The sequence below is a fragment of the Microcaecilia unicolor genome, unplaced genomic scaffold (genome assembly GCF_901765095.1).
Source record: "Microcaecilia unicolor unplaced genomic scaffold, aMicUni1.1, whole genome shotgun sequence".
Lineage (NCBI taxonomy): Eukaryota > Metazoa > Chordata > Amphibia > Gymnophiona > Siphonopidae > Microcaecilia > Microcaecilia unicolor.
In genome coordinates, this window is record NW_021963110.1 from 155,250 (window position 1) to 170,956 (window position 15,707).

Sequence of the window (15,707 nt, forward strand, 5' to 3'; positions counted from 1 at the left end):
TGATATACTACTAAAAGGCCTAGCATAGGCATTTAAGCGATTTACAATAGCAGTATATAGCTGGTAAAGGACAAAGAGGAGAAAGTGGACTAGCCAGAAGCAGAAAAACACAGAGAATAGATTAGTTTTGATCATTTCCTTAAAATCTGGCAAAGGGGACTGATTTCTAATGTATAATGGCAAGTCATTCCAGATATTAGGGCCAACACAGCAGAAAGTAGATTAACGGGAGGTAGAGCGGCAGAGTTGGGAGGGAGTGTGTAGTAACAGAAGATCTTTGTCAACAGATCAGAGATACTGGAGTGGATATATATATATTGGCGCATCATCTGATACTAGTCGAAAAATTAAACAAAATACTTTAAATTTCACCCGCCACTGAACTGGCAGCGAATGTATGACCACCAAAAAACAGGTTATATGTTCAAAACAAAGCAAACAAATATGGTATGTTTAAATGAAACAAAATCTGACATTATGGATTAAACTAAGGAAAGGAGTGCCTATTTAAGGCACTGGGTCCTTTGTACCGATACTGTATTTGCATCAGTCCATTTCCATTTGTGCTTGATTATCTGTTTGTTTTATTTACCATAGCTTAATATTCCCTGGAGTACGTTTGGGAGCTGATAGCCAGTTCAGCGATTTCCTCGATGGACTTGGGCCTGCACAACTAGTAGGTCGGCAGACGCTAGCAACCCCTGCCATGGGTAAGAGTTATTTACTTGTATATGTAATGCAGATGGTGTCCCACTGGATATTATATGATGGTGAAAATTGTGCTAGAAGCTTTTTAATACAAAATTCTTTATGTCAAAACTTTGGAATTTTGTTTGTGGAAAATTTTAGTACACGTGGAGGGGCATAATCGAACGAAAACGTCTATCTCCATGGGCGTTTATCTCCAAGAACGGGTCCGTGAAGGGGCGGACCGAACCGTATTTTCGCAAAAAAAAGACGTCCATGTTTTATTCGACAATTTGTGAGCTGGGCGTTTTTGTTATTCAGCGATAATGGAAAATGAAAGCGCCCAGCTCAAAAATGAATAAATCCAAGGCATTTGTTCATGGGAGGGGCCAGGATTCGTAGTGCACTGGTCCCCCTCACATGCCAGGACACCAACCGGGCACCCTAGGGGGCACTTTTACAAAAAAAAAAAAAGGTAAAAGATCTCCCAGGTGCATAGCACCATTCCCTTGTGTGTTGAGCCACCCAAATCCCCCTCAAAACCCACTGCCCACAAGTCTACACCATTATTATAGCCCTAAGGGGTGAAGGGGGGCACCTACATGTGGGTACAGTGGGTTTGGGGGGGCGGTTTGGAGGGCTCCCATTTACCAGCACAAGTGTAACAGGTGGAGGGGGATGGGCCTGGGTCCACCTGCCTGAAGTCCACTGCACCCCCTAATAACTGCTCCAGTGACCTGCATACTGCTGCCAGGGAGGTGGGTATGACATTTGAGGGTGAAAATAAAAAGTTGTGAAACGGCATATTTTGTGGTGGGAGGGGGTTTGTGACCACTGGGGGAGTCAGGGGAGGTCATCCCCGATTCCCTCCAGTGGTCATCTGGTCATTTAGGGCACTTTTTGGGGCCTTATTCGTGGAAAAACAGGGTTCAGGAAAAGTGCCCTAAATTCTCGCTAAAAATGCATATTTATCTTCCATTATCGGTGAAAGGCGCCCATCTCTGATCACCCGATAACCACGCCCCAGTTCCGCCTTCACCACGCCTTTGACACGCCCCCATCAACTTTGTCCGCATCCGCGACTGAGTGCAGTTGAAAACGTCCAAATTCGGCTTTCGATTATACCGCTTTATTCGTTTTTGTGAGATAAACATCTATCTCCCGATTTGGGTCGCAATATAGGCGTTTTTCTTTTTCAATTATAAGCTGGATATTGGGTTTGGAGGAAAAAAAAAGATTGTTTTCCAATTGTGATGCCTTTTTATTGGACCATCATAAGAATTATTCGAAGGTGATGTAACTCTACACTAATCCTGAAGTAGTGACCTAGCTATCCTATATAATAATTTGCACCTCCAACGTTCTACATCTGGATGCCTGGGTTCGTGTAACAATTCCCATTGGTCCGCCCTCGCGTCTGAACGTGATGACGTCAGAGGGCGGATCAATGAGAGGGAAGAGAAACCAGCACCAGTCAGCCACAGAACGTTGGAGGTGAGGATACAATCACAGGAGAATCGCCCCCTCCCTCCCCCCCTGACCTCCGAGTTCCAGGCCCCCCTCTCCTACCTCCCTCCCTCTCCACCCCTCCCCTCCGAGTTCCATGCCCCCCTCTCTTCCAAGTTCCAGACCCCAGCGCCTCCCTCCCTCTCTCTCTCTCCCCTCCGAGTGGCAGCCTGACCTGCGTTGCCCGCCCTCTTCTCCCAGTCCTCCGCCTGCCCCTCGCCTTTTTGTGTTATGGCTAGAATTTAAAAGTTCTTACCTTGGGGTCCATCGGCAGCAGTGAAAGGCGAGCAGGCATGGCGCTTCAGCCTGCCTTCCCTTCTCTCTCAGCTCTGCCTCTGGTCCCACCCTCATTTCCATCTTTCGACACAAATCGGGAGATGGGCGTCCTTCTCGCAAGGCGTCCAAATCGGCATAATGGAAAGCTGATTTTTTGATACCCTTGATGGCTTTCCATCACAGGGACGACCAAAGTTCACAGGGATGTGTCGGCAGGGTAGTGAAGGCGGGACTGGGGCGTGATTAGGAGATGGGCGTCCTCAGCCGATAATGGAAAAAAGGGTGACCATGACGAGCACTTGGCCGACTTTACTTGGTCCATTTTTTTTCATGACCAAGCTGTGAAAAGATGCCCGAACTGAGCAGATGACCACTGGAGAGAATCGGGAATGACCTCCCCTTACTCCCCCAGTGGTCACTAACCCCCTCCCACCATCAAAAACAGGTTAAAATACTTTTTTGCCAGCCTCTATGCCAGCCTCAGGTCCATCGCAGCAGTATACAGGTCTCTGGAGCAGTTTTAGTGGGTGCAGTGTACTTCAGGCAGGCGGACCTGGGGGGGGGGGGTTGGGGGGCTCAGCACCCAATGTAAGGGAGCTATGCACCTGGGAGAAATTTCTGAAGTCCACTGCAGTACCCCCTAAGGTGTCCGGTTGGTGTCCTGGCATGTGAGGGGGACCAGTGCACCACAAATGCTGGCTCCTCCCATGACCAAATGGCTTGGATTTGGCCATTTTTGAGATGGACGTCTTTGGTTTCCATTATTGGTGAAAATCAAGGGCGGCCATCTCTAAAGGTGGCCATCTCTAAGGTCGACCCAAATGTTGAGATTTGGGTGTCCCCGACCATATTATCGAAACGAAAGATGGACGCCCATCTTGTTTTGATAATACGATCGGGGACGCCCATCTTGTTTCGATAATACGATCGGGGACACCCCTTTACTGGGCCGTCCTTACAGATGGGCGCCCCCATTTTATTATGCCCCTCCATGTTACTATAACAGCACATGCAGGGTTACAAATAGAGATAATGACAAGTTACAAGAAGTAGGAGATCTTCTCCAGGAACTGGAATCCATCAAAGCTGATCTGAACCTTCCAGGGCTCTGGTACTTAGATACAACTTGGAGCATAAATTAAATTGTATGACTTAAGAGAAAAATGGTCATCATTAGGCACAAAGTATAAAGAGGACAACCGAGAGACATTTCCTCCCTTCACAGTCTTCGTGATGTTTATCTGAGATTCGACAAAGATGATGGGGAGAAGAGCAAGTGGATACATGATAGAAGCGATGGATGGCAGCAACAAGATACATCTACCAACTCTCATTGATTGTAATCAGATAGCTGATAACAGGGAGGAAATTCCCATACCAGAGGTTGTGCAACACCACCCTCATTTGCAAGGGGAGGCAGGCTGAACAGGAAAGAGGGGAGACAGACTGAACATGAAGGGAAGGGAAGAGGGGAAACAGACTGAACACGAAGGGAAGAGTGGAGACAGACTACACATAAGGGGAAGGTAAGAAGGGAGACACATTACACATGAAGGGAAGAGAAAGGGTTGAGAAGGAGGCAGAGAAATTGAAGAAAGCTGAATATGAAAGATCAGTGCCAAACAGACATAGGGCAGGAGGTGAGAAAAGAAATAGCAAAGGCCAGGAGGTGGAAACAGAGCTAAGAGCATAGACAGAGGAAAGCAGAACCAAAGATTGGGGACAAGATGATTGGAATAATAAAACCACCATACTACAAAGTTTCAAATTTCAAGCTTATTGCACACTTAATATTCTGCTCAAGAGAAGAACTATCAGAGTGGTTTACAATTCCATAATATGAAAAAAATAAAAGGAAATAATTAAAATAAAGAAAGAAAAGATAAAAGAAAGACAGAGACCAACACTGCCGCACATCAGACCACCTCCCCACCCCCCACCAGACAACAACCACCATATGCCTAAATCTCAAATGCTTGACAAAACAGATAAGTTTTAAGTTTGATCTTAAAATTATCTAGCGATTGTGTCAAGCGTAGGTCCAAAGGAAAGACAGTTCCATAAAGTGGGACCCTGAGCACTAAATATTTTCTTTCTAGCAACAGAAGAACAGGTAATAGTAAGCGAGGAAATCTTACCCTGAGAGGAGTGAAATGTCTATAGGGGATTATAAGGCAACAAAAAAACAATACAAATTGGAAGGTAAGAAAAATGATTTTATTTTCAGTTTAGTGATTGAATTATGTTGGTGTTGAGAATTTACATGTCGGCTTAATTTTGCACTGTACAGGAGAACATGCATTTCTTTCTATTTCTCTTGTATTGCACGACATGCAGAGTACAATATATCTGTTTTCAGTTTTTGTCTGCATAGTTTTTGCGGTTCCCTATTTTGTATCAGATGAGAGTCATGTTCTGCATCTGCAACTGAGGTGAAAGATTCCGCTGGTATGTGGTGTCTGTGCAGGAATCTGTAACAGTCTATCTTGTTTCAGTTTCCCAGTAGCTATATTGGTGCTCTAATGTATCTCAGTAGCATAATTAAATGATATAACTACTTCTGAAGGTTACAGGTATGGGTGGGGATGGAATGGATCTCAGTGGGAACGAGCAGTTATGGGTTAGATTCCACTGGTGTGCCTTGACAATTTATGCGCCATGTAAGTGTGCCACAAGATGAAAAAGGTTAAAATCACTGCCCAGGGCATATGCCTCCGTCATCTATGTGTGACTTGTCATTGCCACAGTCAGGTAGGCCAAGCCTCACTTGGAACCTTGCAGCTTTTGTATTTTGACCAGGAACCAGGCCAGGGACAAGTAGAGTGTGCTACTGTTCTGAAAAACAGCAAGGTACACAGTGGCCCTGCAGAAGCAGGCAACACGAGGACTTGGATACATTACGGGACTAGTATTATGTTATTTTGTTTCTCCTACCTTTGAATGGAACAGGGCCCTAACCTACAGCTTTAATATGTGTTATTTTTCATTGTCTGCAACTGCTGTGTGGTTCTGTCTTACTTGGGTTTCAGGCCTTCCGTCATTCATGTTACCACAGGCTCCTATGACGCTCATTTTCAAAAGAAAAAAAAACTCGAAAAATGACATAAAAGGCAGATTCATGATTTTCTGGAAGAAAAACATGTTAAGTGTATAGTTGAACCAAAGGAAAAAGCCAGTCTAAATTGCCAGTATGTTCAGATCAGGACATTGCCAGAGGGGGTGTTTCAGAAGCGTGACATGGACGGTCTTACTGAATGAATGTCTCCAGCCCATAACAGATAACAAAACATTTTCTCAGTGGTGGGAAGAAAAATGTACGGAACTAGACTTGATATAAAAGCATCTATGGTAAGAGCAAAACTGTCTTTAGACCCATTTGTGAATTTGTGAAGTTGGAGAGTGGAGGTGTGATCATGTGAGTATGGTTGGAGAAGGAGGCTTTCATAAAACCAAGCCAGACAAGAATAAAAAGTGAAGCAAACCCTCTTTATTAAAGAAATACTGATCCCTGTTACTTTACAAGTACAGTAAATAAAGAATAAGGTCTTTTTAGTTTCAAAGGCAAACTTTGCCCAGGTCTGTAGCTAACGGGTCCCAAACCCACAGTGCATACTGCTATTTGCAGGATTGCACACAAACAGGTTTGGCTCCAGTAATTCCTCAAGAACATGATTCTTGTAAAGCTAGAGTTAAAACTTGACTTACTTCAGTCAGGTTCTGGTAGCTAACACATAAGCAGGGAAACCTTTATACTACAGTGTGGTTTCTCTCCTCCTATGGCCTCCTTATTCTGTTCTGCTAGAGGGCTTTTACTTTCTGATCACTGTTGAGCCCCGCCCTCCTGCCCAGACAGCCTTATATCTTTATGCTCACTTGGACAGCTTCAGCCTCTGTCATGGCTGGTTTAGTACCACCTGCTGTAAGGTGGTTAAGCTGCAACCTCAGTGAGGACATGTTCTTAGGGACACCTGCTGCTGTACCACTCACTCCCTCACAAGAGGAAGTGATAGTCTGAGAGAAAGTTGAGAATTGCTGAGTGCTGTGTTACTGTGTATCTGTTTGCCCTAGTCTGTCACCATTACATTCCCTGACTTGCCTCCTCTGTGTCTCACCTCCTTAGCTCCTTGCCCACCTCCTCTAGCCCCCCCACCACACCCCCTCTTCCTCTGTATCTTGCCCCCTCCCCCCATCACTCACTGTCCCCAAGCCCACACACGTCCTTACCTGTTTGACTTCTGTCTATCCTTATTGCTCTGTTTGTCCTGTGTGCTGGTGCTGTGTGTGTGTGAGGACTGTTGGTTGCTGCTGGGAGATTGAGTGCTTAGTGGGTGTGGCATGAGTGCTGTTGCTAAGAGAGTGATTGCTTTGTGCTGCTGTTGTATGTGACTGCATTGTTTGTCAGTGGTAGGAAAGTGAGTGATTGCTGCTGCCATGTGTGTAAGGACTGTGTGCTGGTGGTGGGAGAGTGAGGTCTGGGTGGTGTTTGTTGGTGGTGGGTCTCACTAGGTAGGTAGGTAGAGCTGCGCACAGTAGTGTGTCTGGTGTTAGTGTATTGCACCTGTGGTGGTGGGATATGGATGCACTGAATACAGTGGTGGCTTACACTATGGCGGAGGATGAGGAGAGATTGGAGGGAAGGCCTCGCAGGAGATATCCACATCCCAGAGTTTTCTGGCCCCGTACCCATTTCCTATTTTATTCCATTCTATTTCACATCTTCTATACCGCTTTTAACAAAAATTTGAAAGCAGTTCACAGCAAGAATAATATCTCATTCAAATATGATATACAATTTAAGTTGTTCATTCATTCATTCATTCACTGGAGATATATTACAAAGAGAAAAGAGGGAAGACAGACTGACCAGCAATGTCTCAATAGGTACCAGTTTGACAGGGCTAACATTCAGCACCTGTGTGACCAGCTCCAACCTCTCCTCCAGCCCAGGACCAGTAGGAACAATCCCATCCCTATCCACCTGAAGGTCACCACCTCCCTCACCTTTTTGGGCACTGGTAGCTTCCAGTCTGTCCTAGCTGTGAATGAAAGACTGACCCAGCTCACCATTTCCAATTGCCTCACCCAGTTCCTTGATGCCTTCCTTACCTACACTTCAGACTACATCACCTTCCCCACTACCCCCAGGCCCTGCAGAACAACATGGCTCAGTCCTACAGCATAGTTCGTGTCCCCTCAGTCATAGGTGCCATCAACTGCACACACATCGCACTCAGACCCCCTCCCCTCCACTCTCCCGGGCACAACTATAGGAACAGAAAAGCCTTCCTCTCTATGAATATGCAGTTTGTGTGTGACTCCCATGGGGAGATTATGGATGTGTGTGCTCGATAGCCAGTTTTCACCCATGATGCCTACATACTTCAGCACTCTGGAATTTACCTCATTCCGCTGAGGGGAGATCACCGGAAGCTGGCTTGTAGGTAAGCGCAACAGGAATTCCCGAACCCCATATCCCATCCTCCCACAAACCTTCAGCACGCCCTCCCTCCAGGTGTCACCACAATGTATAGTCCCCACCCCACCTCCACAAGGTACTCAGACCAACCAATAAACACCTCTTTCTCTCTTTCTGCTTCCCCCACTGGTGATAGAGGATACCCACAGCGAACCTGGCTCATGACCCTGATAGTGCATCCTAAACTGTAGCGGAGGAGGAATACAATAAGAGGCATCAGACCACACACACCATCATAGAACGGACCTTTGGAGGCCTATTTTCAAAGCACTTAGGCTTGCAATGTTCCATAGTAACCTATGGAACTTTGTAAGTCTAAGTGCTTTGAAAATGAGCCCCTTAGGCAGTTGAAGAATCGCTTTCGATGTCTCAACCAATCTGGATGGGACCACCTCTAAGCTCTGAGAAGGTAGCAAAGATCTTCATGGCCTGCTGCACACTGCTCAACCTGGCTCTCAGAAGACAACAGCCCCTGCCAGAAGATGGACAGAAACCACAGCAGCAGGCCCAATACCCAGAGGATGAGGAGCCCCCATCAAGCCATCCACCCATAGAGCTTACCTGGGTGCACACCAGCTGGAGGTCCGAGCCAGGGAAAGACTCATACAGACCATTTTTTTACTGAAAATGCATAATATTTACACCCCACCACAACCATCATCCTCTCCATGCACACACCCCTTCCTCACCACTCATCACACCCTTCCCCCACCCAATCACACAAACCCCTCCCCCACCCACATCACATACTCCCCCACCCCATCATACCTTCTATCCCCTCCACCCCCACAGCCCTCCACAGAAAAGCATTATGCAACAGAAATTGCCTACTTCCCCTTCCCCCTCCCCCATCTCATTGGCCTGAACCTCTCCCACCCTGTCTCCAAACACCTGGCGACAGCCTGAGTCCACGGTTGCCAGATGGGCGGTTTTCCCGCCCAATTGGACGGTTTTCTGCAACCCGCCGCAGGAAACTTTTGCCTGCGGCGGGTTGCGGTTTTTTGGGCTCCTTTTGATTTTTTTTGTGCGGATTTTGGGGCGGTTTTTCGGCCGGCGGGGGTGGGGCTAATGTCGATAGAGGCGTGGTTTATGATGTTTTGGGCGGGGTTTGGTGACGTATTGGGCGGGGCGATTACGGTGGGGGCGGGGCTGATGACGGAAGGGGTGGGGCTGATTATGGCAGGGGCGGGGGTGATGGCTGGGGTGGGGTGTGTGCGGTTTTTGGGCAAGTTTTGGGCTCTTTTTGTGTGGGAATTTTTTTTTTTTTTTGGCAACCCTGCCTGAGTCTTGCTACTCCAGAACTAGCATCCGACTCTTCTCCTCTGGGGCTCCCAGTCTCATCATTTTCAACAAGGCAGCCTGCTGAACTGGCTGCACCCTCAAAAGCCATCTAGTTGGCTGAGTGTCAGGCTGTGATCTGGGCACAGGACCCAGAATTGGAGCCTGTGTGGTGCCCAAAGGTGTCTTGCTGGCTCACTGGCCTTGGGGGCTGAGGGTCCCAGCCTCTTTTGCTTTGCAGCTGGTTAGTGATCGTCAAAATTTGTGGAGGATGGAGATGGTGGGAGCTGCCTGGTGGCCTCAGCGGTAGCAGGTGGGGCTGCTGTATGTCCTCTCTGGAAGTGATAGCTGTGGTGTATTCTTGCACATCCCCATGTAGGCCCTGAACATGCTGATCATCCCCAGCATCCCCACCTGCAGGCTTCTGAGCAGCTGCCCACCCACTCCCAAAGCAACTGCAGCTTCTGTCAGCGATAGTCACCGAGCTGCACATTGTAGGCAAGGAGCTTGCTGGCAAGGTGCAGCAGCTGCTGTCTGTGCCGAGAGGGTCTGTGATGGGCCCTCTGTGCCTCCTCTTGTGGCTCTTCACCTTCATGGGCTACTTCAGCAAAGTCTTTGTGGGGTGGGAGAGTGTCCACCACTGCAGCCTCCTGTGTCTTGTCCATTGCAAACTACCTCTGGAGGGTCTCATCTCCTGCCTGCTCTTCACCTGCATCGGTCTACCACTGTTTCTGCCTCTTCCACGTGGCCTTGGGGCTGCTGGCCGCTAGGGCATCCCTCAGCCTCTGAATCAGTGTCATCAACTGCATTGGAAAAGTGGAGGAAATCTGTTTGTTGCAGTACCTAACTTGCCACTGTTTTGCAGCATTCCTGTACATACCCCTCTATGTGCATATCCAGCCCACAGATGATGAGAAATGGCATTTTGTCATGGAACCCCAAGATGTGCATCTACATGCAACACTACTGGAGCCAAGGGGTATAGTACACTGTGCACCTCAGAGACCAATGTGCCAGAGAGCCACACAATCAGGTATGTAAAAATAGAATGATTGTGGAAGGGGTGCAGAGGGCAAAGGGAGAGGAACACAGAGGTATTGAAAACAGATATGCACACTGGTTTGTGATGGGTTGGGGGGGAAAGAAGGCACCGAAACAGGACAGAAACTGAGACCCTTCCTTCTCCAAATAGCTGAGTGGCCCTCGACCTGACCACTAACTTCTACTCCCTCTTGAATTGTTGGGTCATGGCCCCTGAAAACCAGCCTTTCACCATGTCTTCTGATGTGCCTTCTCACCCTTGCCCCCACTGACCTGAAGATATGGCCTACACATGGGAGTGGTATCAATGAGGACCCCCACACTGTCCCCGTTTGTGGAAGGGTGGGTGAAGCAGAAAAAAGAGACAGCACAGCTATCATGTCCCAAACGTACATTACTCCTCAGGCTGGGCTGTCGTATCCTGGCTGCTAACACCATGTATACCCTTCTGGGGGAGGAGAGCATGGACTACCTGCTCCGGGGGGGGGGGGGGGGGGTGAGATTGCTGGTGTCATTGCCTGGACGGTTGCTCCTAATGTCACACTTAAGTTGGCATCATTTGCATTTGCAATCCTTGACCTCCCTATTGCAGTGGTACACTGCATTGTCTCATGCACATATGCCCCCCCCCCCCCACTCTTTCCCATTGGTGCTGGCCGAGTGCCTGTTGTTAATTTCTTGCACCAATAACTGAATCTCCCCATCAGTGAAATTGCCTTTGTGGCTGGGAACCTGCTTTTTAGGAGGCATCCTCACAATGGCAGTTAGAGGTTTGAAAAATCACGAGATAAACATTTATATTGACCTCAAGATGTTTTGGAGCCGGACGTTTTTTTTTTTCGACTATGGCCCACATCTGAAATGCATAGGGCAGTGTCAACTTGACGTTTGGGAGATGGATGTTTTTTTTTCTTTTTTTGATTATGGCCACAGCTGAAAAATTGTTGGCAAGATAGACATTGTAATTTGATTATGGCCTGCATGTATAGACGTTTGGGGGAGATTCAGGGCCGTGCCTAGGGTCTCCGGCGCCCCCCTCCAGTTGGCTCCACCCCCCCCCCCCCCCAAAATGATTGCTACACTACCTGCCCTCTTCTCCCCAGATCCTTTTCCTTTTTTTTTTGTTTAAATTTACCTCTGTCCGGCGGCAGCGTAGCGTTAGTGAGAAGGAGGCGGCGCTCCCCCGCCCCGACGTGTCAGTCTTCCCTTCGCTCAGTGTCCCGCCTTCTTCTGATGTCATTTCTGATGTCAGAAGAAGGCGGAACTGAGCGAAGGGAAGACTGACATGTCGGGGCAGGGGAGCGTCACCTCCTCAACTACGCTACACTGCCGCCGGACAGAGGTAAATTTAAACAAAAAAAAAGAGAGGATCTGGGGAGGTCGAGGTAAGCTTGTATCTTCCAAACATTACCCTAATCCGTCAGAGGGACACTGCCTATGCTCCTGGGAGTAGGGTATGTGGAGGTGCAGCCCTTCCCCAGTATGGGCTAGAGGCCAGATATTGGACTGCCAGGTGCTGGGCCAGGAATCTGTCTTCAGACATACGTGCATGCAGTGGCAACATTCCTATAATATGTCTGTGATACAGGTGTCCTGCCCATCTCCTTCCCAAATGAGGGTCCTGCCTGCTCCCAGGATCTGCCAGGCCACTATCTGGCCCCTTGACTCAGCTGGGGAATGGATGCACTCCTCAATGCCCTACAGCTGTTAGTTTGGAGAAGAGAGCGATAAGGTTTACTGGGGAGCTGGTTTCTCTTTCCCCCGCCCCCCCCCCCCCCCAGATCCTGTAATCCCCAGGCCTTGCCTAGTGGGGAAGACAGCCCATCAGCCTGCCATTTCAGGTTATCAATACATTTGAGATAAAGTGCAGACACAGAGCTTTCCAAAACTAAACTTGTAATTAGAAAACATAAAACACCAGTACTCATTATAAAACTCGGTACATATTAAAACACAAGGGGAAAAGGTAAAATTGTGTCCAAACATAAAAAGCCCTGGCCCTCAGTGAGGGTGGCTATGCTCCTCCATGTGGCTCTGGAGCAGGTCCATTATGCAGAGCATCATCTGCCTTAGGGCCCCCAGTTCATGCAGACACGACTACTACTACTTCTTATCATTTATATAGTGCTACTAGACATATGCACTGCTGTACACGCGAACATGAAGAGAAGGTCCCTGCTTGAAAGAGCTTAAAATCTAATCAGGGCAGACAAATAGGACAAATAAAGTATAAGGGAATTGATAAAGGTGGGAAAGATAAAACATACAAGGCAGTGGCGTAGCCAGACAGCCAATTTTGGGTGGGCCTGAGCACAATGTGGGTGGGCACAAAATTTTCTCTCTCCCCCCCCCCCTCCCAGCCAAGCATCTGTTCCCTCTTTCTACCCTCCTCGCCCTCATAGCCTATTTCCCTATACCTTTTACCTCCCACCACCAGCATCTTCCTGTTCCCTCTCCCCTCCCCCATTGTCCAGCATTTTCCCTTTCTCTTCCCTACCATCCATTGTCTATCTTCTCTTCCTGGATCCATCTTCCCTCTGTCCCCCCTCCCCCGCTTGTGCATCTCTCCTTTCCTCTCCTCTTCTCCACCTTCTTCATGTCCAACTTTTCTCCCGCTCCCTGCCTTGAGCCCCTGGTTTAACATCTCTCTCCCCCTCCCACCATCTCTCCATCCTTCCTTTCCCTCACCTCAATGCCATGTTCAACATTTCCCCTCTCATCTCTCCCTCCCTTCCACTTTCATGTCCAACACGTTTTTTTCTCTCATGCCCTTTCCCTCCCTCTCCCCATCCCACCCATACCCAACCATTCTCCCTCTCTTTTCCCTTGCAGCATCTCTCCGTCCCTCCCCCTATCTGTCTCACTCCCTCATCCCAACAGTGCTCCTGTCTCTCCCTGACCCCCCCCCCCCCCCCACCAGCACACACACACAACAAACCTAACACCTGCCAGCATGCTGCAGGTTTTTTTTCCCTCCCTTTCCCCAGACACCACTCACTGACATGCATGCTGCAGGCCTTCTTTCCCTCGGACCCTCCCTCCCCTTCGGGCAGCGCCGCAGTCTACCTGTACAGGAAAGCTGCACGGCACCGGGTCGTCCTGCCGCTACGCTGCTGCCCTCCGCTCCATTCATCATCATTCTGGCACAGCGCAGAGGAAGCAGTCACAGCAGCATACAGCCCTGGCAGCGCGCGGATCCACTGCAGATAAGCAGCAGAAGAACTCTGTGCCAGAATGATGATGACTGGGGCGGAGGGCAGCAGCGTAGCGGCAGGACGACCCGGTGCCGTGCAGCTTTCCTGTTCAGGTAGACTGCGGCTCTGCCCGAAGGGGAGGGAGGGCCCGAGGGAAAGAAGGCTGCAGCATGCACCATTGCTGGGTGGGCCTGAGGCCAAAGTGGGTGGGCTCCGGCCCACCCAGGCCCACCCGTGGCTACGCCCCTGATACAAGGGTACTGCACAAGTGCATAGGGGTTAGGAGTTAAAAGCACCATCAAAAAGGTGGGCTTTCAGCCTAGATTTAAAGACAACCAGAAATGGAACTTGACATACTGGCTCAGGAAGTCTATTCCAGGCATATGGTGCAGCAAGGTAAAAGGAACCGAGTCTGGAGTTGGCAGTGGAAGAGAAGGGTACAGATAAGAGAGATTTACTCGATGAATGGAGTTCCTTGGGAGGAGTGTAGGGAGAGATAAGAGTGGAGGGGTACTGAGGAGCTGCAGAGTGAATGCACTTGTAAGTCATCAGAGCACCAAGGGAAGAAGTATAGGTGGCAAATAGAAGAGGTCCCAAGACAGAGCCCTGAGGTACACCAACTGATAATGGGACAGAAGTGGAGGAGGATCCGCCAGAGTATACACTAAAAGTGTGATGGGAGAGATAAGAAGAAAACCAGGAAAGAACAGAGCCCTGAAATCCAAGTGAGGACAGCGTATCAAGGAGTAGGCTGTGATCAACGGTGTCAAAAGCAGCAGATAGATCAAGAAGGATGAGAATAGAATAGAGACCTTTGGATATGGCCAAGAACAGGTCATTGGAGACTTTAGCAAGGACAGTTTCAGTTGACTGAAGAGGGTGAAAGCCAGATTGAAATAGATCAAGAATAGCTTGAGATAAAAGAAAGTCAACACATGAGCGGTGAACAACACGTTTCAGTGTCTTGGATAGGAAAGGGAGAAGGGAAATGCAGCAATAGTTAGAAGAACAGGTAGGGTCCAATTAATGTTTTTTGAGGAGTGGTGTAACTACGGCATGTTTGAAGGCATCAGGAGCAGTTGCAGTGGAGAGTGAAAGATTGAAGGGATAACAGATAGAAGGGATAACAGCAGGAGAGATACTGCTAAGGAAATGGGTGGGAATAGGATCAGAGGAACAGTTGTTTGGAGGAGGAACAGTCGGTTTGGAGGAGGAAAGAAAATGTGCAGTTTCCTCTTCAGTGATTTCAGAAAAGGAGGCAAGGGTTGAAGTGTGATTGACAGAATGGACTGAGAGAAGGAGAGGTGGAGGTGACAGTTAAGAATTCAAGGTTAATCTTATGAACCTTATCATGAAAGTACTCAGCTTTTGTCTGCAGAGACAATTTGAAAGGGGAGTTGAAGGTGAAGGCACTTTGAGGAGAGAGTTCAGTGTGGCAAAGAGATGTCGAGTGCTTGAGCCAAGAGAGTTTGTCAACTGGATGTAGTAGTCCTGTTTGGCAAGTGAAGGAGCAGACTGGAAGGAGGTCAGCAAGAGTTTGAAATTAATGAAATCAACATGGGTACAGGATTTCAGTCAAGGGCATTCAGTAGATCGGGCACAGGAACATAGGTAGCAGATTCTAGAGGTCAGCCAAGGCGGGGGTTTGGTATGCTTTACAGTACGGAGAATTGGAGGAGCGAGAGTATCCAGAGCAGAGGACAAAATAGTATTATAGGAAGAGACAGCCTCATTGACAGACTTGGATAACATAGTGGTTGAGAAGAGGTTTGAAACACTGGAGTACAGAGTAGAAGAGTCAATAGCCTGAAGATTGTTAAAATGTATTAGTGGAAATTGAACGATACTGGGAGGGGGGTGTTTAAGTGTGAAAGTTACCAAATGATGGTCAAAGAGGGAAGAGCTCTCCCATTCCCCATCTTACTCCTTCCCATCCCTACTTTCTCTTTTATCTTTAATCTACTCCCCATTACCATATTTCTACCCTCTGTAATCACTATCTCTCATTCATTTCCTTGCCACCCCCTCCTTCCCCTCTTGGCCTCTCCCACAGGGTTCCAGCATTCCCATCGTCTTCCTCCCTCCACCCTTCTAACCAGCATCTGATCCCCTCCCCACCCCAACCTGGTAGCCTTATATTTTCCTGCCCCTTCTCTCTTCATTCCTGTCCTCTCCCCCATGGCCCAGCATTTCCCCCCCCCCCCCTCACCACCTACAGTGTACCTTTCCCTCCCTCTCATCCACCCCCA

General features: G+C 48.5%; 1 protein-coding gene across 1 annotated transcript in view; it reads left to right on the forward strand.

The window, feature by feature from the left end:
• The window catches only part of LOC115458943 (regulating synaptic membrane exocytosis protein 1-like), a gene marked incomplete at its 3' end in the record, with an annotated part of 175,465 nt that overhangs the window by 132,973 nt on the left and 26,785 nt on the right, over positions 1-15,707 (forward strand). Inside the window, exon 6 of the mRNA XM_030188802.1 lies at positions 598-710. Within this exon, the coding sequence (XP_030044662.1) occupies positions 598-710 (113 nt within the window). The remainder of the gene's footprint in view (positions 1-597; positions 711-15,707) is intronic.